Here is a 26,117-nt window from a genome sequence, read left to right as displayed (position 1 = left end):
TTCCCCCCCTCCCCCCAAAAGTCTGAGTCTCCATCATGACCATCCCCTAGATGGTGCACATCTCACTCATTATGTATGTATATACCCGCCCCCCTCCCCCCGCCCCCCTCCCACCTGCCCAATACCCTATTACTGTAGTACCTATGTGTCCACTTAGGTGCTGTTCAGTTAATACCAGTTTGCTGGAGAATATATCTGGTGCTTGTTTTTCCATTCTTGGGATACTTCACTTAGTAGTAGTATGGGTTCCAGCTCTAACCAGGAAAATATAAGATGTGCTATATCACCGTTGTTTCTTACAGCTGAATAGTACTCCATGGTATACATATACCACATTTTATTAATCCATTCTTGGATTGATGGGCACTAAAAATATGGAACGCTTCACGAATTTGCGTGTCATCCTTGCGCAGGGGCCATGCTAATCTTCTCTGTATCGTTCCAATTTTAGTATATGTGCTGCCGAAGCGAGCACTGGGTGGACATTTTCTGAAGTGCCTTCTCTGCTCCCAGACCTCATGGGCAGGGACTGCCATAGGTCTGCACACCTTTCTTGTTAGCTGAGGTCTCTGCAGGGGCGCATGTGGGGAATTGCCCATTGTTTGCCAGAGACTCTGGTCTCAGGTGGCACTCACTTTCTGCTCCCGGCACCCACTAGGGGCTTGTAGGATCCAGCCTGATGGGCGTGGACTGAGAGGTGTGGGGCTCTCCTGGCAGCAGAGGCCATGGATTTGGCCATGTCTGCTTTGGCTACCCAAGGGCTTTTCTACCTTTCTTTGGAGCTCTGGGTTATTTGTTTCCACAGGGAGTTCTAGATCAGAGACCTGGATTGGTGGCTAAGTTCTACTTCCCAGAGGCTCCTTCTGAGCTGGGAGCTTCACCAAAGGCGAGGGGTTGGGCCCAACTGAGCCACTTTGTGCTCAGATGCAAGGTCCATGTGCACTGAGACTAGTTCAGTTCCACAAGGACGAGGGGAGCTTAGCACGTGGCCTTGGGGGATGCGCCCACTTACTCGCAGGCCAGGAAGGAGCAGTGGGGAGAGCAGCTGGGGAGGGCCATGGCTAGGCAAGGAAGGACACAGGCCCAGCTGACTCCGTGAGCCCCGCCAGACCTGCAAAGGCTGCAGGAAGAGCTGCCTGGGCACCAGCGGCTCCTCGGATGAGGTGAGGGGTGTTGATATGATGAGGGGGAGCAGTGAGAGGGACGACAACATTGTGATGCTCTGCAGAGGAGAGAGGCAGTGTGGCCTGGCAGTGGGATGGATGCTTCCGGTGTGGGGAGAACTTAGCTCCTTACTTTGTCATCAGGAGGGAAGAAGTAGGGGAGGGGGATGCCATGCTGTGGGGCAGAGTTGCCAGTGACCTGTGGCTGCTTTTGGCTTTCTCCTGTGTGCTGTCCCCTTTCACTCCCTCTGTCCCCTTCCTCTCCCTCTCTCTCTCCCTCCTTTCTCCATCACACTTTGTCCTTCCCTCCATCCCTCTACCCCTCCCTCATTGCCCTCTCTCCCCCTCCCTTTCCTCCTCCCTCTGGGCCTCCTCTTCCCTTACCCCTGGCCCCCCAGGTACCCTCAGGGCTGCAGAAACCCCTTGCACACTAAGCCTTGACCTGGAGCCCAGCTGGCCCTGCCCATGGCTCGGCCACTCCCTGGAGCCCCTCACAGCCCCGGCCTGAAACTGTGAGCCACTGAGGCCATCCCAGAAGACTGGCAGGAACTTATAGCATATCAGAGGCATGGGGCGAGTCTTAATCAGTCAAGAGCAGGGCGTAAGACGGGGCACACAAGTGAGGAGCTGGTGGTGGACACAGGCGTTCGTGGGAGAATCCAACCATACCAGACACAGCCGTCCACTGATCACTCCCAACCGCCACCCTCCCTTCAGTGTGGGTTCCCAAATGGATCTGGGAGCCCTGAGAGCCTCCATATCCCAGCTGGCCAGTGCTGGTGGCAGCAGGGTCCCAACAGGAGGCACCAACACTTGCTCCTTCCCCACCTGGGCAAGCCCTGCCAGCTCTGAGTGCTCACGGTGGAGCCTGGCAGGGCGTGAGAGCCACTGGCCCAGCCTGGGAGGTGAATTTTGCACTTGGGGAGTCATGTCTCAGACTGAGCAAAGATTTGCAGAGAATGTGCTGGAAGACTAGACCTCAGTTTTGTCCCAACCAAGCCACTGGCTTCTTGTCACCTCCTTCTCCCCAGGTGTCCACACTTAGCTGCTTCCCCACCACCACCACTGTACCTTCCCCAGGCACTGGAACCACGGGTGGCTGCCTGTCCCTAGCTTCGGCTGAGCTGAGATTGCACCTGTGAGAAGGCCCGACAGACAGGATGGGTGACATGGCCAACAGTTCCATCGAGTTCCACCCCAAGCCCCAGCAGCAGCGGGAGGCCCCCCATGCAGGTGGCTTTGGATGCACGCTGGCTGAGCTGCGCTCCCTCATGGAGCTGCGAGGGGCTGAGGCACTGCAGAAGATCCAAGAAGCCTACGGGGACGTTGGCGGGCTCTGTAGGCGGCTGAAGACCTCGCCCACCGAGGGTAAGGCCAGCACTTCTCCCAGCCTTTGGGGTGTCCTCAACACAATCCTTACTGCTGAGGCAGGATGGACTCCAGGGCTCTGTGGCCACTGCAGCAGGTCCCTAGAGGGCTCTGTGAAGAGGATGCCCTGTGACCCCTGCCCGCGCCCCTCCTCCCGGCCACTTCCCATGAGTGGGGGATGCTCCCTGCAAGTGATTGGGCTGTTGTCCTGGACAGGCAGCTGTTCTCTACAGAACAAAAGAAGGGGAGGAAGGAGATGGGAACTCCTCCAGGCACGTGCAAGTAGGGTGGGCCCCAAACTGCATCCCGAGAATGGCTTCTGAGGAATGGGGCAGAGCAGGCAGCCTCCTGTTGATGGAGGAGGAAGACAAAGCCCCTGTCTGCATATTTGGGGGTTCCCTGTGAACTCAGCCCTGTGTCCAGTTGGGGGTTCTGAATAGAGGAAGGGTGCAGGGTTGCAGGGGGCATCTCCCTGGCATGAGGCCATTTGGGCCAAAGCTGAGGCATTGAGGGAGGCCCCAGAGTGCTGATCAGAGGGGCAAGCCTGAGGCAGCGTAGGTGTCACTGCTACAGTGGGCCTCTAGGAAGCCCAGTGAGCATCCTCTAGAAGGATCTGGGGTGGAGGCCTGACTGCCATTTCTGTTCCTGCCTCTCTCCTGGCTGCTGGGGTCTGCTGTGAGGCAGAGCCCACCAGGAAGCTGGGCCCAGCCACAGAGTCCAGGAGCTGGAGTGTTCTGTGACCCAGCTGGCACTTGCCTGGCAGGGGTGCTGGGGTTGTCCCAGCCCTGTGCCAGGCCTGCTCCTCGGCCAGCAAGAGTTGATTTGATCACCAGCTGGTCTCAGTGGCACCTTGGCCCACCTATTCCCTCTGCTCCAATGCCCGGGCATGGCCCCCAGCACCTCTGGCCACCTGCCCTGCCCCCACCCTGCTTGGAGACTGGATACTCTGGCCTCGGCCATCTGTCCTTGGGTGGCGTGTAGGTCAGAGCAGAGGAAGGAGTGGAGAGGGAGGGGGTGCCCCGTGGTCTAGGCCAGGAACACAAGGTGGAGTGGCCTTCCTGGGGTCTGCCTGGGTCTTCCTTGCCTTGTGCTGTGTTGCTAATGCGCCCACGAACACCCTGCCTCACCCGCCACACGCCAGCCGGGTGCAGCGTGCTGTCACGGCAGATGGCTTGGCGCCGGGCCAGAGGATCTCTTTCCTTCCCTCCTCCTTGCCCGCATCCCGAGGACTTGGGCTTGGAGGAGGCTAGCGTGGAGGGCCATTTAGCCACAAGGGCTCTGGCCTCTCCCAGATCAAAGGAAGCAGATAGGCTTCAGCTGGCAACCCTTCCCTCGTCTGTCAGGCCTTGTTAAATATTTAAAATGTCAAGGCCCCTGGGAACCTGCCCGATGCTGCCACAGAGCAGGAGCTCACTCAGGCCTGTGGAGGGGTGGGCACGGAGAAGGGCCAGTGCACAGGTGGGTGGCCCAGTCCCTGACTGGCTTCTGAGCACCTGGGTTCCTGTGGCCACAGTGGAGGGAGCCACCAGGCCTGGGGCTGCTGCCTGAAGAATGAATGACACGAGGACGAGCCCCTCCTCTCTCCAACCGTGGCAGCCTTCAAGATCCTCAAGCTCGAGCTGTCTGGGTGCCAAGAGCAGGTGACTCTGGTTCCCCATATGCCCTCAGCCCAACCACGAGCCTGAGGCAGGCATGGGGTCCTCAACAGGCCTGCTGCCTTGGCCCTAGAGTTCCCCCACACCCACCGCCTCTCACTGCTATTCAGACACAATGTACTCTGGGCCCCGCACCAACCCCCTGGCAAGCTGGGCACACTTGGGCATGCCCAGGAGGCAGGCAGGCACCCCCACGTAGGTACTTTACAGAGGACAGGAGGCCAGGGAGGTGTGTGGGGCATTGCAGGAGGGGGACTTTGTCTTCACATCAGTCCACTCCACCAAGCCTTCGTGGAGAGATCCAAGAAGATTCTAGAAGCCATCCTGAATTTTCCTCCTGTTGGCCAGGAAACCTGGGTCTTAGGCTGAGCCCAGTGGTGGGCTTGCCAGGGGGACCTGGCCCCGACCCCTTCCCTGGCCTGGTCTCCACAGGCGGTCATGGACAGGAGGGGGCTGATTAGCTGGTTTTCCGACACGATATAGTCCTAATCCAATTCCGATGGCATCTGGCCTCTGCTCTGGGCAGGCTGCCCATCTGTGTCCAGGCCAGCCGGCCACCCCCGCCCCCACACCCTGGACCCGGGCCACCCTCAGGCTACTGTGCAGGCGGCACTTGCTTGGAAGCAGAGGGGCTGCAGCTGCCTTTCACCCCCTGTGGTGAGTGCTGCTTCAGCAGCAGCTGTCAGGAACCCCAAGCCCCAGGAAGGCTGAGGCCGCAGGACCGGGCTGTCTGGTGTAGGGCAAGGAGAGAGAAGCCGCAAGGGTGAGTCAAGACCAAGGCAGAGGCTGAAGGAGGGGCACAGAGGGAGCTCCTGGCACATGGCTCAGGCACAGAGGAGACAGACATGCTTGGTTCCATGGGGACCAAGCAGCCCCCCATGCCAAGCGGCTGTGATGGGCTCTGTCCCTCTCCAGGGGCTCTAGGCTAGGACAGCAGAGGGCCTGGGTGTCTGGGAGACTGAGAGTTTGGGTGCGTCCCTAGCACCAACCCCACCTTTCACAGTTCCTGCAGTTCAAAGAGACAGGCCCCAATCCAGAGTGAGCCACAGGCCCTGCGGTTGGGCTCCTGGTCCACAGCCCCCTCTCCTGCTACCTCAGAAGCTGAGATCAAAGTTTCTCTCAGATGCCCAACTGGGGAAGCTGGAGAGACTGTGGGCCTCCAAAAAGAGGCCTTTGGCCCCCTCAGAAACCCCAGCCGACCAGCTGGGCCCAGGCACAATGAGGCTAGGGGGAGAAAGGCAGGGACAGCTGCAGCTCTTCTGGGTGGGGAGGACATGCCAAGGCTGTGCCGGCCACGGGCTTCTGCCTGTCAGTCTTCCCACCTCAGCTGGGCCCTGCCCCGCGCCGCCGCACAGCCCCACAGTTAACGCTTCCTTGCCCCCAGTCATCTTGGGCTGGGTCTCATGTGCCCTCCCAAGCCCACAGAGAGCACCCCAGGGCCTGGCCAGGCCCTTCTGGTCGCTCCTGTCCCTACAGCAGGTGGCAGCTACTCAGGTCCCGGAGCTGCAAGCTGCTATCTGCCCACTAGGGGTCAGTGTGGGGCTGGTCCGTTGGGAGACAAAGAGGCTGTGGAGCACTGCGGGCTGTGGGAGCATGGAGAGGGTGAAGGCTGGCAGCTGAGAACAGGGCCAGGCTTGTAGGCCTGTGGCCTGGATGCCAGTCATACGTGGAAGCTTCCAGTACCTTCAGACATGATGCCTTGGTCCAGGCCAAGGTAAACTGAGAAGCTGAGCCACTTTGTATATGTGGATTCTGAGCCCCACGGAGACCAGGCCCTCACAGGCCAGCTCACCAGCCTTGGTGCAGAGCCCCACGAAGGGAGCCTGACACTCCAGCCCTGCCAGCCATGACAGCTCGCCTGAGGTGAGTGAGTGGCCTCCTGGGCCTCCAAAGCTATGGTCGAGGCCCTCTCAGCCCCTGGGTATTGCATCAAGGTGCCTCATCTGCTTAGGACTCACAGGGACAGACCCATTGGAACTGGCCACCCTACCCTTCACCCTCTTTGTCTTTGGCCTGGGGATGCCATGACATCAGCATGAACCATTGACAATCTCATTAGCCCCAGCCTCCCCACCCCTTGTCCTCAGGGATAACAGGTAACATAATTGGGTAAGGAGGAGTGGTTCTGATTGAGAGGCCAAGGCAATTTGGGGGCTCCTGAGGAAGCTGGTCACCAAATCTGCCACAGTGGCTCTGGGTGTAATTCAAGTCACCATTTAGATGTCAGCCCAGGGGGGTTGGTTCCCTAGGCATAGCTGAGAGTGGGATGTCACATGACACCGTGAGGCCAAGCAAGACCCAGAAAAGGCTGCAAGAACTCTCAGTCCCCACCCTCACTGCTGTGACTTCTGGTTACCCCTTGCCCAGCCTGTGCCCCTCTCTTCTCCTCACATAACATGCCAGTCCCCCTCTTTGGGTCTCTGAACCCAAGAACTTACATTCCCCTGCTAGCTCTCCTGTTCCCTCTCCTCTGCTCCTTCCCTAAGAAACTTCTGGAAAGCAGGCCTCTACTCTTTGTCTCCAGCAGCCACTCCTCTGTCCTCCTCAGCAGCCATTGAGCACCATGGGCTGCTGCACACTTCTGGAGATTCCCGTAGCCTTTGGTCCTGGCCCTGCCCCCCTTCCAGGCTCTTTCCACCCCCACAGGTTACACTGTGTGACCTTGCCAGTCTTTGGGACCAGCTGCCTGTAGGGGTGGGAGTGTGGCCAAGGCCTGGCGGCTGTCCTATTCTCAGGGCATCCATGTCCTGGATGCGTATTCATACCACGCAGACCTGCTCTGAAGAAGATGGAGAGCCCGGATGTTAGGAGCCAGAGAGATCTGTCCCAACAGGAGGAAAAGCCCCTTCAAAGAGGGCCCTGGTCAAGTCTTTGGCATCTGGTTGGAAGCTGGCTCATGTCAAACCCCCTCCCTTGACTGGTGGCCCTCTCACATCTCCATGAAAGTTCCCCTGATACATGTTGTCCCCCAGGGGGCAGGGGGTGGCTGCTCTTTCTCCTGTCTGGTTCCCTCTGCGCCCTCCATCAGCTATCATCACCTTCCTCCAAATCCCCCTCAGAGGTAGTCTGAAGGTAGCATGGGACAGCGCAGAGACTGGGAGAGTAGATGAGGGTGGTGTGTGGCCTCAGGTCAGGTCCCAGCCATAGTTGGGTAGCCTCCGGGGCCTGTTTTCTCATCTGTGTGTCAGGAGGAGGGTGGCAGCCCTTCCTTTGGTGGCAGCCAGAGGGGCCACATGCTCGCTGCACACTCACACCCCCAAGGCTCTGCAGAAAGGCTCACAGCGCCAGGCTTGTGCCGGTGTCACCCTCCTGGAGCTGACAGTCTGGGTGATGCAGACGCTGGCCAGGAGCAGGGCGCCTGGCACGTAAGGCCAGCCAGCCGCACTGTCTCTTTCTGTGCTTCTTGGGCGCCACGCAGGCCTGGCGGACAACACCAATGACTTGGAGAAGCGCAGGCAGATCTATGGGCAGAATTTCATCCCTCCCAAGCAGCCCAAGACCTTCCTTCAGTTGGTGTGGGAGGCCCTGCAAGACGTGACCCTCATCATCCTGGAGGTGGCCGCCATCGTCTCCCTGGGCCTGTCATTCTATGCACCGCCCGGGGAGGAGAGTGAAGGTGAGGGCAGGGGCCTGGCTGGAAGGAAGGGGAGGACTGAGACCTAAGATGAGGAGAGGTTCACAGGATGTCCCAATCCCAGTGGCAGGGCACATGGGCTCACATGACTTCTTCATGTTTTCCTTACCTTGGTTGTCATCACAGCCTGTGGGAACGTGTCAGGTGGGGCGGAAGACGAGGGTGAGGCTGAGGCTGGCTGGATCGAAGGCGCTGCCATCCTGCTGTCTGTCATTTGTGTGGTGCTGGTCACGGCCTTCAACGACTGGAGCAAGGAGAAGCAGTTCCGAGGCCTACAGAGCCGAATTGAGCAGGAGCAGAAGTTCACAGTCATCCGGAACGGGCAGCTCCTTCAGGTCCCTGTGGCCGCACTGGTGGTAGGGGACATTGCCCAGGTCAAGTACGGTGAGTGTGCGAATCTCCACCCACCCTGCCAAGGAAGCCTACTCTCATTTCTGGGAGGGTGGCCCAGAGGAGACACCCCAGTACAGGCTTTGTCCCCAGGGGCATGCATGCCTTCGCCTGCAGGAGGCTGGAGCTAGGGCACATGGGGAGCGTGAGGCAGGGCAGAGAGGGGGAGTTTCAGATGCAGCAGCACTCCAGCAAGCAGGCCGTTCCCACCATGAAGGAGGCAAATGTCCCCATTCCCTGGGAGGTGGATGACACTGTTAGTGTGGGTGGTTCCCCCTAGAAAGGCAGAGGTAGAAGAAAGAGGTCTCCCAAGTTCCTTTCCTGAGTGGCCCATAGGTCAGGTGGGACCTGCCTGGCAGCGGGGGGAGGTGGTGGGGAGAAAGGCTACACACACCCACGGTCTCTGGTCATGGCTGCTGGCCGTCCCTTAGGAGACCTGCTACCTGCTGACGGCGTGCTCATCCAGGGCAATGACCTCAAGCTGGACGAGAGCTCCCTGACAGGGGAGTCGGACCACGTGCGCAAGTCCGCCGACAAAGACCCCATGCTACTCTCAGGTGAGGGCCACCTTCCCAACCAGTCTAGCATAAAGTCGCCTTGAAAGCCGTTTGGCCCAGCACCGAAGTCCAAGCCAGCTTGCCAGGCCAGCCTCAGCCAGGGCCTCCCTAAAAGCCCTTCCAGGTAGGGAGTCTAAGGACTCCACCCACCACAGGGCCTGCCGGTGGCAGTTCTGGCCACAGGGCAAGGCAGTGGGCCTTCTCAGCCCAGGGGGCGCCCTTGGTGCTGTCCAGGAATCCCCAAGAGGAGAGGCTTCCTGGGGATCAGCACAGTGCTACACTCCTCCCACATCCAGAGCCTGCAGAAGACCCATGGGGCAGTGTTCCTCCCCTGAAGGTCCTGACTTAGTCCAGGGTTTATCCCCGTGGGAAAGATAGTGGGAAACAGGACGGGATGGCTAGAGGCCCTAGGTGGGCCCCAAGAATGGTTCTCTGTGCCTCTCGGTGAGCCCCTCTTCCTCTGTGGGCCAGGGAGGGCCTCCAGCATAGACTTCAGGTCAACACTGTCTCTGGTGGCCTCTGGTGCGGAGTCCCTGCTTCTTGTGGGTGCTGAACATGTCTTCCACCAGGAGTGCAAGCTCCCATCTCTCTCTGTGTTGCTCTGCCAGGCACCCATGTTATGGAGGGTTCTGGAAGGATGGTGGTGACGGCCGTCGGTGTGAACTCCCAGACAGGCATAATCTTTACCTTGCTTGGAGCTGGTGGTGAAGAGGAGGAGAAGAAGGATAAGAAAGGTATGGCAACATGGCTACCTGTCGCCACGGCCTGTGCTCAGTAGGAGGCCACCCCCTGTCTTCCGATCCTTCTTGGGGACTGCTCTTCGGAGGTTTCCCCTGGGGAACCAGAAGGCTGGGGTCCCCCCAGTTCTTTATATGAGTAGCTTTCCTTAGACCACTGTCCCCTAAGGCTTTGGGAGCATGTGCCTGGGGTGAAGGACTGTGCCCCGCCTGGACAGGAGCGGGCCAGCACCCACTGAGGTGCCAAGGACCCTAGGCCGCCATGGCAGCCAGGGAAACGGGGGCTGGAAGTCAGAGGCAGAGCCACCCAAGCACGAGGAGGCAGCAGAGCAGGACGAGACTTCTGAAAGGCCATGCGGGGTCAGAGGCTGGGCTGGGGCAGAACAGCATCTGGGGGCTGCCCGCAGTGTGCCCCGCGCCCCCCTTGCTTTGGCCTGGGCTTGCCCGCAGGTGTCTCCTACAGCTGGTACCAGGTAGGAGCAGGTTTCTAGATGTGTGCCCTGAGTGAGAGAGCTCTGCTTCCTGCCTGAAGCTTCCAGCAGCCACTGGGGCTGGTAAGCTGGGGAGGGGTCATCAGCCAAGGTTTGGGTGGGGATAGGTGAGCCTAAGGAAGGCTGGGCCCTGGGCCACCACGAGAAGCTCCCTCCTCCTGGAGGCGATTAGGGAGGAGCTGTGTAAGCTGCTGTTGCCTAGAAGTTTCCATAAGCCCTGCCTCCTGGCAGCCTGGGCCTGTGTCTCCCTGCATGGGTACCTCTGCCACGCAGCCCCCTTCTTTGTCACACCAACACCCTGTCACTGTAGTGAGTGCCCTAGGGGTGCACAGGCCAATAGGCAGGCCCTGGGCCTATCTGGCCCTCTGGGCTGGGCTGGAGTCCTCAGGCCTTTCTCTAGGGAAGCCCAGTTGACCTCACCTGGTGGCCTGGTGGCCTCATCCCCAGCCGGTTGGCAAGGAACCTCTTTCATACCAGACCCTCCAAGGCCCTGTCCCTTGGCCTAATGGAACCTATACTCTCAGTGGCTCCTGCACCTTCTTCCCAGTCTCCTCACCTCCTGCTCTGTCCCTTAAATGCTGGTGTCCTTCCCAAGTTCCCCCTCCTCTTCGAACTTGACCAGACTGAAGTCAAGGGTGGGGAGAACAGTGGGCCAGAGCTGGGGGACATGCCACCACCATGTCAAAAGCAGCAAGGATAAGGAGCACAGGACCCTCAGGGGAAGAGTGAGGGGGCCACCTGCTCTAGGGGAAGGCAGCTGGACAGACAGATGAGGCTTGCCCAGGGGGCAGGCTGCTGAGAGGAGAGACGGCTTAGAGGCTCCTAGGCCCCTCGACTAGAACAGACAGGTGGCTTGCACAGTGGTGGGCAGATGAGTCAGCTCAGGATTCTGGAACATCCAGCCCCTCCCAGGGCCCTTCCCCACCCCAGCACCCTCAGGCAGGGCAGGTCCTGGAGAGGGGACCCTGAGGGGCCCTGGAGGGGCAGCAGCAGCATAGGTAGCTTGCCCATCCCCCTCCTCCTCGAGGCCCCCTAGTCCACTTTCCACCAGCTACCCCTTATTTCTTACCTTTTGACCTTTACTCCTATGTACCCTTCTCCTCCACATGTCCTCCTTCCCGTCACCTTCTCTCCACTGCTGCCCCCTCTGTGCCAGGCCCAGTCCTCATCTTCCCACAGCACTCATCGCACACCTCTCCCTCCTCCAGAGGCCCCCACCTCCCGACCTGCAGGTGGGCTCTGTAGTCCCTCCTTCCTCTGGGCCCCATGGCCAGCATCTCCCTTGTGCTATATTGTCACTATGCTGTCATCATATGTCTATGGGTGTCTTCCCTGCCCCCCAGAAGTCTCTTTCACTTTTGAACTTCCCCCCTCAACCCCTACAGGGGCCCTGGGCTTCTCCCCCTCCCTGACCTCTCATGCCACTTGGATCCCCAGGGACAAGAGATATTAGGTGGTGAACTGACTGGTCAGCCCATAAGCCCCTCCTGCCCTGGCTGATTCATCTCTGGATCCAGAGCTATTGTAGATGTGGCTCCCAGGAGAGCTCCTCTAACTATAGCCCTCAGAAGGGCTGCCCAGAACCATGGCCCCTAGGAGGGCTACAGCCACCACCAGAACCCCTGGGCGAGTCCCCCTGGTGCCTGGCCTGTCCGATGTGCACAATCGCCAGTGCTGTGGGGCACCAGGGCTTAGCCCAGCTCTCCTGTGCAGTGCCCTGGGCTACAGGTGAGCTTTGCCCTAGGTTAACCAATGATGTAGAGGTACCTGGCAGGTGCCTGAAGCCTTGCAGAGTCCCAGGGTCTCATTTCTTTATCTCTTTAAGGCACACACTGAGATTACTGCTGGCAGTGGTTGCAGGGAAATCCAGTCCCTAGGCCAGGGTGGCTGGATGCTGGCTGCCCAGGTACAGGGGGTTAGGAACCATCTAGGTGAACCCCTTGAGCAGGTTCTGGGGAAGCGACATCCCGACTGGAGGAGGATCCTGCTTCTGGAAACCTCCTACTACCAGCCACACGTGACCCTGGACCTATCAAGGATTGGCTTTAGGGGTTCTCTGTGGGGCTGGATCAAGGCCCAGAGGGAGCCCTTGCCAGCGAGTGGTCATGCTCAGGAATCCTGGAGCTTTGTGGGGACTGTGTGTGGGGAGGTGGTGACAGGATGAGCCTGGAGAGAAGGTGCCACCTTGGGCAGCAGTCAGGGCCATCAGCAATCAGACCACTCCTGCCTCCTTCCCCTTTGCCACATGGCCCCAAGGCTGTCTTCCGTGTTTGCCTGTGTATGTGTGCATGTGCGCATGTGCACATGTGCGCGCCACATGGATGTTCTCAAGCCTTCGTGTCTGTCATCCCTCTTCCATTGTAGGCAAGCAGCAGGATGGGGCGATGGAGAGTAGCCAGACCAAAGGTAACTTGCGCCGATGCTGGGGTGGCTTGGAGCCCTGGGGGTGGGGCTGGCAGAGGGCATGGCAGGGAGGGGCCGCCCGCCTTGGTGGTAGGAGCAGCACTTGGAGACCAGGTGAGTGGGCTCCACAGTCCCATCTTGGCACAGAGGGAGGAGAGGGCACACCCCTGGGGCTGCTCCAGGCATCCTGTCCACAAACACTGATGGAAGCTCAGACCAGCCACCTAGAGGATGGCTACCCATCCATCGTCGTAGACCAAGCTTGTCCGTGCCTTAGCCTAGCAAGTGCATAGAGATCACCTGTACATGAGCACCCTGGGGCCACTTTGGCCAGATAAGGAAACTGGGGTACAGAGCCGGTGACTTTCCCCAAACTCTGCATCCCAGTCAGTGAAGCCAGAGCAGGGAAACAGGTCAGCTCCTTTCCAACTGAGCTTGTGGGCCAAGGAGAGAGAGCAGCCAGCCAAGGGCTAGAGGCCTGGCTTTGCTCCCAGCCCAGCTGCGTGGTGGGTGTGGACACTCTGTGGCCAGGCCTGTGAGATACAGGCAGCAGAAGTGGCTGGATGGCAGGTGGTGGCCCACAGAAGAGAAGAGATGTCAGGTCAAATCAGCAAGCAATTCTAGGTACAGAGAATCCAAAGATGGGTAAAGTATGGCCCAGGCCCTTTGGAAGCTCATGGCACAGAGGCACAAGCAGACAATACTCAAGTGTAGTATGCTGTGGTCTCACCCAGGGACCCAGCGACCATAACAGGGCCAGACAAGTCACTTGGAGCTTAGAGGATAACTGGGGTTGGGAGGGTTAGGGGCAGGGGACAGCCTAATGTCTGGAGCCCTGGGTTAAGGGGGGGTGGCCCAGCTGTGTGGGGCCAGTGTGTCCCTGAGGTGCTGGTAGGAAAGAGCCTGGTGAGTGGCCTCAGGCCACCAGGTGAGGAGGAAACAAGAGATGAGGGCAATAGTGCCAAGAGCCCCATTGGGTGGGGCACAAGGATAAGATGGGGAACCCCTGGGTTGCTGGCTGGGGGCCGGGGCACAGGAAGCAGGTAGGGGTGGACACCGTTACTTCAGCAGTCGTCAAGACCCTGAGGCTATGGAGTTGGTGCAGCCGAGAGCTTGGTGGGGAGGGAGGTGACAGAGGCAGAGGGGTGGGGAGAACAGGGGGCCAGAGCTGGGGGACATGCCACCACCATGTCAAAGGCAGCAAGGATAAGAAGCACAGGACCCTCAGGGGAAGAGTGAGGGGGCCACTTGCTCTAGGGGGAGGCAGCTGGACAGACAGACGAGGCTTGCCCAGGGGGCAGGCTGCTGAGAGGAGAGACGGCTTAGAGGCTCCTAGGCCCCTCGACTAGAACAGACAGGTGGCTTGCACAGTGGTGGGCAGATGAGTCAGCTCAGGATTCTGGAATATTCCTTGGGCTACAGCTCTCTGCTCTCAGGTATTGAGATTGGGGTGTTCCAGGACTGGTCACCCTGTCTATGTACCCAAGTACCTTGTGCTTATGTCTGTCCTCCCTTCCCCCAAGAGACCCATCTCTCTGTCCTGCCTAGGACAGCACTGGAGCCACCCCATCTACCCGGAGAGGGCCTGGCCTTGGGAGAGAGAGAAGGAAACCGTGTTTAACTTGGAAATTAGAGAACTCCATTGAATCCCATGTCCTCTTGTATGGTGTGGCATGTCTTCCCATGAAAGCCGCTTGTAGTCTCTTTACCCCAACCAGGCCCTAACCTTGGCTGTGGGATTCCTCTGTGTGCAGCTAAGAAGCAGGATGGGGCAGTTGCCATGGAAATGCAGCCTCTGAAGAGTGCGGAGGGTGGGGAGATGGAGGAGCGGGAGAAGAAGAAAGCCAATGTGCCCAAGAAGGAGAAGTCAGTCCTTCAGGGGAAGCTCACGAAACTGGCCGTCCAGATCGGGAAAGCAGGTAGGGACTAGGCATTGAGGTCACCAGGCTCCTGCAGGTGAGCTGGAAGGGATGTGGCGCGGGGACAGGCTGGGGCCAGAGATGGCTATCAGGGCCTGGCCCAGTCCTCTCCCGTGCACATAAATTCCAAACCCTCCACTAAGGCCCCAGGGCACACGGATTACTCATGTTACCCCCCGGGCTCCCCACCCCAGGCTTCAGGCTCTGCCTAGGGCACAGTCAAAAGGCAGCCAGCTGGCTGGCACCCTAACTTCTGAGGGTGGGTTGAAGCTTGCTGGTCCTCCCCAGCCATGCTTCTCCTGCCATTTGGGGACTCCAGCAGAGGCCCTCTGGAGCCCCCATGCAAGCAGGCCCCATGCTCACCCTGCAGAGCCACATCCCTGAGCCATTGGGAAAGGCCCTGACCTGGCTCGTATCTCTTCTTCCCTCTTCCTCCCTGCCTCCCTCACCCCCTTCATGCCCCACCCTCTGCGGCAGGGTTGGTGATGTCTGCCATCACCGTCATCATCCTGGTCCTCTACTTTGTGATTGAGACCTTTGTCGTGGATGGCCGGGCATGGCTGGCAGAGTGCACACCAGTCTACGTGCAGTACTTCGTGAAGTTCTTCATCATTGGTGTCACTGTACTGGTTGTGGCTGTCCCAGAGGGCCTGCCTCTTGCTGTCACCATCTCCTTAGCTTACTCTGTCAAGGTAATAATAGCACTTACCGTTGGTACCATTATACAGGCCCAGAAACTGGGATAAGAAGTGGGTAGGCACTGGGGCCACAGTGAGGACTGGGGACAGTTTGGGATCCCACAGAGGAGGGGAGGCGCTGAGCAGGGACCTCAGGGGCGCTTGTTGCTCCAGCAGCACAGATGCCTTCCCCTCCCAGGTTCCTGGGCACAGTGAAATGAGCCAGAAAACAGGTGGGTGGCAGGATAGGCCTGGAGTTTGGCATCTGCAGGATGCAGGCAGGAGGAGCATGTGGGGTGGGGACATGAGGGTGAAGGTAGAGGTGCCAGTGCTGCTTGCAGAGGCTGGAGCAAGGAGGCAATGGGCAGAGTGTGTGGGAGCCAGGCTGGGGTGGGGGAGCCGCAGGGCCAGCGGGCGAATGATAGGGGCTCTGGGTGGGGAGGACCCAGGTGAGCTCCCCTGGGTGGATGAGAGTTTTGAGGTCTTACAGGTCCATGCCCGCAGTTTGCCTGCCACTCTGCAGCCAATCCGTGCAGTGCCTTCCAGCCTTGCTGTCAGCCCGGTGCTGACTGAAGTCCCCAATGAGCTGTTAGTGCCCCACATGGAGCTGGATAAGCAGAGCAGTCACCCCTGATGTCTGTGTTGACCGTCTCTCGCTCCACCCACCTGAGGAGTGAACAACCCAAGCACCCCCACCCTTGTCTGTGCCCTTTGCAGAAAATGATGAAGGACAACAACTTGGTACGCCACCTGGATGCCTGTGAGACCATGGGCAATGCCACGGCCATCTGCTCGGACAAGACAGGCACACTCACCACCAACCGTATGACCGTGGTCCAGTCCTACCTAGGGGACACCCACTACAAAGAGGTTCCAGCCCCCAACGCCTTGACCCCCAAGATCCTTGACCTCCTGGTCCACGCCATCTCCATCAACAGTGCCTACACCACCAAAATACTAGTGAGCCTGGCAGGGGCAGGGCTGGGTGGGCGAGGGGCTCACTAGCCTCCCTTAAGAACTTTTGACCAGTGCCACATGGTCTCTGGGGTGCTGGGCACCCTCCTCCCCATCCTTGACCTGCAAATTCTGGAAGGCCCTTCCAAGCATGGTGAATGATGGGAAGGCTGCCCATCCAGTCCGCACAGGAGTCCTTCCTTTGCTCCCTGCTCCCAACCCCTGAGCCATGAGGGCCCCAGGGGCAGCCGGGGGTGGTCTCTGGAGCCCAGGGCCATGCTGGATCTCCTTGCCCTGCAGCCTCCAGAGAAGGAAGGCGCTCTCCCACGCCAAGTGGGCAATAAGACAGAGTGCGCTCTGCTAGGCTTCGTCTTGGACCTGAAGCGGGATTTCCAGCCCGTGCGCGAGCAGATTCCGGAAGACAAGCTCTACAAAGTGTACACCTTCAACTCGGTCCGCAAGTCCATGAGCACGGCCATCCGCATGCCTGACGGTGGCTTCCGCCTCTTCAGCAAGGGGGCCTCAGAGATCCTGCTCAAAAAGTGAGTGGGTGGCAGGGAGGGGCCAGGGCCACGGCTAGGGGTAGCCAAGGAGTATGTATGCAGTTTCTTTGTTGTCCTGGTGGAATAAACCTGGTGGAATAAATGGTCAGACCATTTTCACCACTTTAAAGTAGACAGTTCAGTGGCATTAAGTACATTCGCAATGTTGAACAGCTGTCACCACCATCCAGTTCCAAAACATGGTTATCACCCTAGAAGAAACCCTATCCCCATTAGCAGTCCTTCCCCATCCCCACCCCAGCATTGGCACCCACTCATCTGCTGTCTGTCCCTAGGCATTGGCCTGTTCCATACATTTCATAGAAATGGAGTCGCACACTATGTGGCCTTTTGTGCCTGGCTTCTTCTTAGTGTAAAGTTTTCAGGGTTCACCCATGTGTCAACACTTCATTGCTTTTTAAGGCTGAATACTATTCCACTGACTGCACAGACCACTTTTTGTTTGTCCATCCGTGGACACTTGAGTTGTTTCCAAACTTTGGCTATTGTCAGTAATGCTGCTGTGAACATGCTTGTGTGACTTTCTGACTGAACACCCATGTATGTCAGTCCTCACAGTTTTGTAGCCAGGAGTAGAATTGCTGGGTCATATGGGAACTCTATGTTTAACTTTTTGAGGCGCCACCAAACTGTTTCTCACGGAGGGGACACCATTCTCCATTGCCACCAGCAACGCACAGAGGCTCCAGTTTTTCACTCTCATCAATACTTACTCTGATACTATGACAATGGTGCCAGCAGTTATCCTAGTGGTTGTGAGGTGGCATCTCATGGTGCTTTTGAGTTGCATTTCCCTGGTGACTAATGACATTGAGCATCTTTTCATGTACTTAGTGGCCATTTGTATGTCTTCTCTGAAGAATTGTCTATTCAAGTCCTTTGCTCGTTTTTGAGTTGCCTTTTCATCGTTGAGTTGTAAGAGGTCTATATGTCCTGGACACTAGGTCCTTATCAGATATGTGACTGGTAAACATTTTCTCCCATTCTGTGGGCTATCTTTCCACTCTCGTGATAGCATCCTTAGATACACATATGCTTTAAAATTGTGATGGAGTCCAGTTGATCTATTTTTTGCTGTTGCTTATGTGGATCTTCCTTTAGAGGTGATGAAAATGTTCTACAATTAGATAGTGGTGATGGGTTGTCCACTTTAAGTGGGCAAGTTGCATGGTGTGTGAACTCTACGTCAATAAAGCTGTTAAAACAAAGAGAGGGAGAACAAGCAGCGTCACCTCCCAGCACCTGGCTTGTCCCTACTCCGTCTGTTTCCTTCTGCCCCAGCCCATTCACACCGGCTCCTTCTTCAGCAGCCTGGCATGAGAGCCCCATTCACTTTTCCCACCTGCCTCTGGGGCCCTCAGCTCCTTTGCTCCCTCCTGTCCCCATATGAATCCACCCAGTCCTGCCCCATCTAATAAGCTCCTGGGGTTATCAGAGCTGCCTTGTCACGTTCCCACTTCATGGTGACAGCTGATTGCTGATGTGCCGCACCCTTGCCCCATCAAGTCCATGGGGAGCTGCCATGGTCTCGCTTGGCATTCCTTGGCTTGCAGTTAAATCTCCCCAATCTGCCTCTCGCTATATGGCCTTCTCCCCACGTCTCTCTGTGTCCTCTCCTCTTTTTACAAGGATACCGTCATTGGCTAACCTCACCCCTAATCCAGCGTGACCATCACTGTTTCCTCTTGTTCTCTCACTGCCTCCGCCTTGCCCCCTACCTAGGTGCACCAACATCTTAAACAGCAATGGTGAACTCCGAGGCTTTCGTCCTCGGGACCGGGATGACATGGTGAAGAAGATCATCGAGCCGATGGCCTGTGATGGCCTCCGCACCATCTGCATCGCCTACCGGGACTTCTCTGCAGGCCAGGAGCCTGACTGGGATGACGAGAACGAGGTCGTGGGCGATCTCACCTGCATAGCTGTCGTGGGCATCGAGGACCCTGTGCGGCCGGAGGTAGATACCCTCTTGTCTGTTAGCGGCCTTGGTCACTGTGTGCTCTGCTGGAGGTTGTCCAGATGGGTGGGAGGCATCTTTTCTCATATCCAGCTTCCACAGTGGGGGTCTGGACACAGAAATCAGGGAGAGGGCACCCCTCCATGCCTCTCCAGAGTCATAGTAGAGAAAGGCTGGGTGTGGCATTGGCGGCAGAGCCTCAGGGATCCTCAGAGGGCGTGGCCGTCCTGCCCCAGATGAGACCCTCCTAGTGCACTTGAGCCTCTTCCTGGATGGTCTCATCCTGGCACCCACACAGAGCCTCTGTCCTGTCCTGCTCCCTCCTGTGTGGCCTATGGGCCCAGCTCAGGCTCTACCTTCTACCAGGTAAGAGAGGGTGGCAGTGGGAGCGATTCCTGCAGGACCAATGGACTGGAGGGGTTTTGGAGCCTGAGTGGTACAGGTCAGGGGCACAGAGTGCGCAGTTCCCAGTTGAGGGTTTGGTTGGGGCCATATGAGGTTCAGGGCCTCCCTGTGGAGGTGTAAAGTGGGCAGGCAGGAGTGGAGAGCTCAAAGCAAAGGTCCTGGCTGGAGAGAGATTCCAGAAGCATCTTTCTATGGGTGAGATCTCCAGGGCAGGCAGCTGTAGCAGAGGCCGACACAAGAGCGGAGCAAGGAGGACAGGTAAGGCCGGTTACGGCCTTGACATCGGGAGGTCATTTTCTTGGTCTTTTTAAAGATGGCAGACCCTCCAGAGGGCGAGAGTGTGGAGGGCAGCAAGCCCAGAGGGAGTGTGAGGCGTGAAGGTGCAGACAGCTGGAAGGAGGGTACATGGGCCATTGTGCTTGGAGACGCAGGATGGCTGCAGCCACAGGGGGGCCCATGGGGCTCTGCCCCAGGGAGTGCAGGTAGCCTGGAACCCAGGCTGAGTTCATGCAGGAGTGGGGACTGTTGGCAACTTCTCCAGCACCCAAATGAGAAAGTGTGTCTCCTGAGGGAGTGTGTCTCCTGAGGGAGAGGTCAGAGAGGTCACCTCTGGAGGTGGGGGCCTTTGCGTCCCCCAGAGCTGTTCAGCCACTGTTTTCAGCTCAGAACTCCTGCTTCTCAAGTTCGTCATGGCCACTTGGTGGCAGCAGAGGGGTGGCCTCCAGATTTTCAGGGACTTGCTCAAAGGGGAGTTGTCTCCTTGCGGCTCATGGTCTTGCTGTCCAGCACCCCAAGATCCTCAAAGAGCAGAAAGTGTCCCTGCACTGGGAGCAAGGACACACGTTCCAGGGTGCAGGTGCAAGCCCCTCACAGCACCTGGGCTCTTGCCGGGCAGTGTTTGCTGAAGGATCATTGGGTCACAGCCTGAAGTGGGGGCCCCCCTCTTCTTGCCTGCACTCTCTCCCTGGCTAAGATCACATTCCCCCACCAGCATGCTGGGGACTCCTAGGTGACTGTCTTCCCTTGGGGTCTCCCAGCTACCCTCCTCAGCCCCTCACTGCCTGGCTCCTACTCCTATACATCCCTCCCACCTGCCTGGGCTCCCTGGGCTATGGGCTGGGCCTGACCTGCTAATCCACTTCAGGAGCTCTGAACCTCCTCTCCCTCGCCGCCCCTCCCCTCCCTATCCCTTCCCCCTCAGTGGCATCATCTGCCCCACCATGTCTCCCTCCACTCTGAGCCTGAAAAACCACGTACCTCCTCATTCATTTAGGAACTGTCCTCCCCATCCCTACATCACTGGACAATGCCACCACCTCCGGGCTGGTCTCTGGGCTTCCCACTCTAACCCCCCTCAGCCTGTTTTCCACTCAGTGCTAGAGGGATCTTTCTCCTTCCGTTGCTCCAGAATCTAACATGATACAGGTGGCTCCCAACTTTCTTTTTTTTTTTTTTTTTTTTTGAGACAGAGTCTCGCTTTGTTGTCCAGGCTAGAGTGAGTGCCGTGGCGTCAGCCTAGCTCACAGCAACCTCAAACTCCTGGACTTGAGTGATCCTTCTGCCTCAGCCTCCCGAGTAGCTGGGACTACAGGCATGCGCCACCATGCCCGGCTAATTTTTTATATATATATATATCAGTTGGCCAATTAATTTCTTTCTATTTATAGTAGAGACGGGGTCTCGCTCTTGCTCAGGCTGGTTTTGAACTCCTGACCTTGAGCAATCCGCCCGCCTCGGCCTCCCAAGAGCTAGGATTACAGGCGTGAGCCACAGCGCCCGGCCCCTAACTTTCTTAATGACTTGGTGGGCGTCAGTGCGCGTTCAGTCCCTATATGACTATTATTTCCCGCTCAGTAAATCATATGAGATATTCAACACTTTGCCACAAAACAGGCTTTGCATGAGATGATCTCGCACAACTTAGGCTAATGTAAGTGTTCTGAGCGCATTTCAGGCAGGCTGGGCTAAAGCTGTGATATATTAAATATGTTTTCCACTTTTGATATTTTCAACTGACAATGCTTTATCAGGATGTGACCCCACCATAAATTGCGGACATCTGTATTTGAAAACTAAAATGCATGTTGCATAACAAAAACAATGTTCCACTTTCCCTGCCTTATCATGGAAATCTACAGCTCTAATGAAAATAATAATTCTGAGAAAAATATCTTAGGTTCTATATTGTTAAAAAAAAAAAAAAAGAGGCTGGGCACGGTGGCTCACACCTGTAATCCTAGCACTCTGAAAGGCAGAGGTGGGCAGATCGCTCAAGGTGAGGAGTTTGAAACTAACCTGAGCAGGAGCAAGACCTCGTCTCTACTAAAAATAAAGAAATTAATTGGCCAACTAAAAATATATAGGAAAAAAAAATTAGACGGGCGTGGTGGCGCATGCCTGTAGTCCCAGCTACTTGGGAGGCTGAGGCAGGAGGATTGCTTGAGCCCAGGAGTTTGAGATTGCTGTGAGCTAGGCTGACGCCATGGCACTCTAGCCCAGGCAACAGAGCGAGACTCTGTCTCAAAAATAAATAAATAAATAAATGTTTTAAAAATGGAGGCAAGTGAGAGAGGAGCCTCAAGGTTGGCTGCAAGTCAAGTGACTGCCCTGAGTCAGGGCCCTGCTGGCCATCAGGGAGCCAGCACATTGGCTGGGGGCAGGAGGCCCCTGCATTGCTCTTTAGAGCTGACACAGCCACCTTGCCAGCCTGCCAGGTAAGCTGGGTGATCCTGGCACACTCAGGCCCACTGTGGCTAAGCTGTGTGGCAGGACAGCCCCATCATCCTTTGTGCTGCCTTGCATTAGCACCACTGTCACTCTACTGGACCTCGGCCACCCGCAGATCTGAGTGGAAGAAGGGATGCAGCCTAGACTCTACATATGTGTGGCCTTGAGGGCCCCACACACTTCTCTTGTCTCTTCCAGGTCCCTGAAGCTATCCGCAAATGCCAGCGTGCTGGCATCACGGTCCGCATGGTGACTGGGGACAACATCAACACGGCGAGGGCCATCGCGGCCAAGTGCGGCATCATCCAGCCTGGGGAGGACTTCCTGTGCCTGGAGGGGAAGGAGTTCAACCGGCGGATTCGCAATGAGAAAGGCGAGGTAGCTCCCCACTGAGCCCAGACCAGCCCCCCGGCCCCCTGCGCCCCCATCCCAGCACTGCAGCCTCCGTGTGCCTCCCCCAGATAGAGCAGGAGCGGCTGGACAAGGTGTGGCCCAAGCTGAGGGTGCTCGCCCGCTCGTCTCCCACCGACAAGCACACTCTGGTCAAAGGTAAAAGAGCCTCTTGCCCTATCCCTGCTTCTCTGGGTTAAGGGGCTTGAATGGAAAATGCCCAAGCAAGATGGGCCCATAGAGGCTGGCCCCTCATTGTAACAGATGGGGAAACTGAGGCCCTGGAACAGGAGACACTTATCCAAGCCACACAGTGCTGGGCCCCTCCCTTCTACCAAATCACATACTCAGTGTCATCTCCTATTCCCTAAACAAGTGAGCCAATCTCACTGGGTGACAGGGCTGGGGTGGGGGCAGAGGGACAGGGCTATCTCCGGTTAAGGCCTGGGGACTTGACACCACAGGTGACAGGGAACACAGAGTATTGGAACGGTAGCACAGGCAAAATCCCAAAGGGTTTTCAGAGCCAGTCCCAACCCCCCAGCTCCCTGGGCTGGGCCATGCAGGCCTGTGGTGACAGATGGCACCACCCTGCCCTGCCCTCCTCTGTGTTCCAGGGATTATTGATAGCACCACTGGCGAGCAGCGGCAAGTGGTGGCTGTGACCGGGGATGGCACCAATGATGGACCAGCACTCAAGAAGGCAGACGTGGGCTTCGCTATGGTGAGCCATGCGGTGTCAGCCCAGCTCCCCGCAGTGGGTGGGCCTGTGTCCAGCTGGTGGCCATTAGCTATACCAAAAAGTGGGAGCTAGTATTGGGGTGGGCTGCAGAGTGCCAAAAAGTTCTTTCTCTCACATCCTGGCCACTTGGGCCTGTGTGAGCTCTGCCAGTCAGGGGACATGTGTGCCATTTGTTTAAGGTTATTTGGTGTGACCCCCAGGGTGACGGTGGGGCCCAGCCTTACCACAGAGGGGAAGGGGAGCAGCAGGTGGGGAGCCCCTCTCCCCACCCTACCGACAAGGAGCACCCTCCACTGGCCACAGTCAGCACAGCCTCGTCCCTGCACTCATACCCCAGGGGGCTATGAGCACCAAGTTGAGCTTCGCAGGGCTGGCGACTGTCACAGGGCCAGGCCTAGGGCGGGGACAAGGCTGAGCACTTTGCATGGCTGTAGCTGCACTTGCGTCTGAGCGTTGGGGCCAGGATCCTCCTGCAAACGCTGGAGGAAGAAGACAGGTGGACCAAGAAGACAGGTTCTCCCTCGCCCAAGGCATCCCTATCCAGGACTTCCAGAGGCTCCTTAGAGCAAGCCTCTCTAGAGCACCAAGAAGGGACTACAGGCTGCTTGGTGGCCACATGATGACAGCTGGACCTTGTGTGTAAGGCCGTGTTGATATTCATGTTGTCAGCACACTGTGTTATGAGCAAAGCCTCCCTGTGACAACCTGCTGTTCGTAGTGCAAAACACGTTGGATAAACACCAGTGCTATTCTCAGCTGGGGGCCTTATTTGGAAGGGGAGGGCAGGGAACCAGCCCAGGTGGGCTGAGTGATTGAGGAGGAGTGGGCAGGGGCCCCACACAAAATTTGTTTGTGTGTGTCACCCTCCAGGGCATCGCAGGGACTGACGTGGCCAAGGAGGCCTCTGACATCATCCTGACCGATGACAACTTCACCAGCATTGTCAAGGCGGTTATGTGGGGCCGCAACGTCTATGACAGCATCTCTAAGTTCCTGCAGTTCCAGCTGACGGTCAACGTGGTGGCCGTGATCGTAGCCTTCACAGGCGCCTGCATTACTCAGGTGGGCATCGGGAGCTGCTGTGGCCTGACAAGGACAACGGGGCTCCCGCCCAATGACCCACGGGGCCCGCAGGAGGCCACTGGTTTCCAAAGGCGGTGACTGAGGCTGAATTGCCCAGGCCTGAGGGCCACGTTGGGAGAACGAATTTTTTTCTTTGCTGCAGATTTTTTTTTATTGAGATCAAATTCACATACCAAAAAATTAACCATTTTAGAGTACACAATTCAGGGGTGGGGGTAGTATATTTACAATGTTATGCAGCCATCATCTCTATCTAGTTCCAGAACATTCTCTTCAGTCCCAAAGGAAATCCCATCCCCATTAGCAGTTACTCTCTAGCCCCCCTCTCCAGCCCCTGGCAACTGCCAATCTGCATGGGACATCTAATAGCAGTGGGATTGAATAGTGTGTGGCCTTTTGTGTCTGGCATCTCATGTAGCATAGGCTTTCAAGGTCCATCCACATCCTGGCACAGGCAGAATGTCATTGCTTTGACGACCACATCATGCTACATTGTGTGGATGTGTTGCATTCTGTCTATCCATCCAGCAGCTGCTGGGCATGGAGTCATTTCCACTTTTTGGCTGTGGTGACTGGTGCTGCTGGGACATCGTGTATGGGTTTCTGTGTGGACGTGTGTTGTCAGTTGCCCTGGCCCTAGACCTGGTAGTGGAGACGCCAGGTCACATGGGAGCTCTAGGATTCAGCCTTGGTGGAGCCTCCCCCGCCTTTCTCCCCACTGGCGAGTGCCCAGAATTGATTCGTCTCCCTTTAGAGAGGGTTAAGTTTGTTGTCAACAGGTAGTTAAATTACTTACTGATCAATTTGGTCCTTTCAAAGATTTTTTTAAAATTGAGATAAATGTCACATAACATAAACTTCACCATAATAACCATTTTAACCATTTTAAAGTCAATAATTCAGTGGTTTCTAGTACATTCCCAGTGTTGCATAACCATTACTCCATCTACTCCCAGAACATTCTCATCACCCCAAAAGAGGTCCTATCCCCATTAGCAGTCACTGTCTATCCCTGCCCCAGCCCCTGGCAACCACTCATCTGCTTTCTCTCTCTATCGATTTGTCAGTTTTGGAAGTTTCATGGGAATATAATGGTACAATACATGGCCTTATGTGTCTGGCTTCTGGGAGGCTGATTTTTAATGAACAACTCAGAGGAGCTAAGGAGAAGGAAGGTCCAGTTCAGAGTTTCTGCCTCCTTCTGCCCCTTGGGCATAGGGAACAAGAAGAACAGCCCTCATTCTGTCCCAAATCCAGAGCCCCATCGTCGGGCTGTTTCATGGTCTGGGGTTTTTCACCTCCCTTGAAGGTTTTGGAGCACACCTTGTAGATCACTGCCTCCAGCTGCAAGAAGAAGGAGGGTGGCATTGGAAAGCCCAGCAAAAGCCCCTGCTATCCTAAAGACAACACAGGGATGGAGATGTCATGTTTTTATGGACATGAAATTCTGGTGACACTGACCCCGCACTGAGTTTCTCTGAGAGCTGCTGGGTTTCTGGGCCCAGGTCTTCTGGAAGGGTGACTCCCTCCTCTCCACAGGACTCTCCTCTCAAAGCTGTGCAGATGTTGTGGGTGAACTTGATCATGGATACATTTGCCTCCCTGGCCCTGGCGACAGAGCCGCCCACCGAGTCGCTGCTGCTGCGGAAGCCCTATGGCCGGGACAAGCCCCTCATCTCTCGCACCATGATGAAGAACATCCTGGGCCACGCTGTCTACCAGCTCACCATCATATTCACGCTGCTCTTCGTAGGTGGGTGGGCTTAGCATGCTCTGTCGCAGAGGCATGCAGGGGGCCTTTGGGTGGGACTGGCTGGGGAGCGAGGAAGGAGCAGGAGAGCCTCTGACCCTCAGCCCTCCCTCACAGCGGGGAGCAGTTCCAGTATCCTGAGGTCTTGTTCACTACTCAGGCAAAATGTCTCTTCCTCCACCCAGCCCCAGATCCATTCACTCACATACCCCAGGACTGTCTCTCCAGGGACAATGACTGGGGTGCTGTTCTGGGAGCTTTGAGAGGAAGATGAGGGGCAAGAAGGGGGGAAGAGGGAAAGGAGAGAGTAAAGGAGGGGGAAGAGGAGGGAGGGGGGTGTCCTGGCTCCAGGTGAGGGGTCCAGGAGCTCAGGAAGCAGGAAAGGGTGAGGCAGGGGAGAGAAGGAATGGAGGATGGCACCCTAGGAGAAGAATGGGGTCCCCAAGCCCTGGCCACGGCCTTGCAGACCAGCCAGGGTGGGTGGAGGGTTACTCCTCAGAGAAGCAAATCCTCCAGCGCAATGTGGGCCTTTTTGGATGCCTCTGGCCTCTG

General features: G+C 57.1%; 1 protein-coding gene and 1 non-coding gene across 7 annotated transcripts in view; one reads left to right on the top strand and one right to left on the bottom strand.

The window, feature by feature from the left end:
- ATP2B3 (ATPase plasma membrane Ca2+ transporting 3) overlaps positions 1-26,117 on the top strand; it is a 64,860-nt gene that overhangs the window by 16,958 nt on the left and 21,785 nt on the right. For 5 of the 6 annotated variants that reach the window (XM_075999734.1, XM_075999739.1, XM_075999738.1 and 2 more), the window contains exons 2-17: positions 2,195-2,531; positions 7,605-7,802; positions 7,947-8,204; positions 8,642-8,767; positions 9,376-9,501; positions 12,360-12,401; positions 14,153-14,317; positions 14,795-15,009; positions 15,712-15,954; positions 16,249-16,490; positions 18,234-18,468; positions 21,799-21,978; positions 22,062-22,149; positions 22,608-22,714; positions 23,603-23,794; positions 25,355-25,568. In XM_075999734.1, coding sequence (XP_075855849.1) covers positions 2,324-2,531; positions 7,605-7,802; positions 7,947-8,204; positions 8,642-8,767; positions 9,376-9,501; positions 12,360-12,401; positions 14,153-14,317; positions 14,795-15,009; positions 15,712-15,954; positions 16,249-16,490; positions 18,234-18,468; positions 21,799-21,978; positions 22,062-22,149; positions 22,608-22,714; positions 23,603-23,794; positions 25,355-25,568 — 2,839 coding nt within the window. In that variant the 5' untranslated portion in view covers positions 2,195-2,323. The remainder of the gene's footprint in view (positions 1-2,194; positions 2,532-7,604; positions 7,803-7,946; positions 8,205-8,641; positions 8,768-9,375; positions 9,502-12,359; positions 12,402-14,152; positions 14,318-14,794; positions 15,010-15,711; positions 15,955-16,248; positions 16,491-18,233; positions 18,469-21,798; positions 21,979-22,061; positions 22,150-22,607; positions 22,715-23,602; positions 23,795-25,354; positions 25,569-26,117) is intronic. The other variant, XM_075999735.1, reaches the window with a different exon arrangement.
- Positions 369-475, bottom strand: LOC142866365 (U6 spliceosomal RNA). Its single transcript, XR_012916374.1, has one exon. It is a non-coding gene; the product is annotated as a U6 spliceosomal RNA (small nuclear RNA).

Source organism: Microcebus murinus, unplaced genomic scaffold (genome assembly GCF_040939455.1).
Source record: "Microcebus murinus isolate Inina unplaced genomic scaffold, M.murinus_Inina_mat1.0 scaf003_hap2_Mmur4.0, whole genome shotgun sequence".
Taxonomy (NCBI): Eukaryota; Metazoa; Chordata; class Mammalia; order Primates; family Cheirogaleidae; genus Microcebus; species Microcebus murinus.
This window is presented reverse-complemented; position numbering and strand designations above follow the sequence as displayed.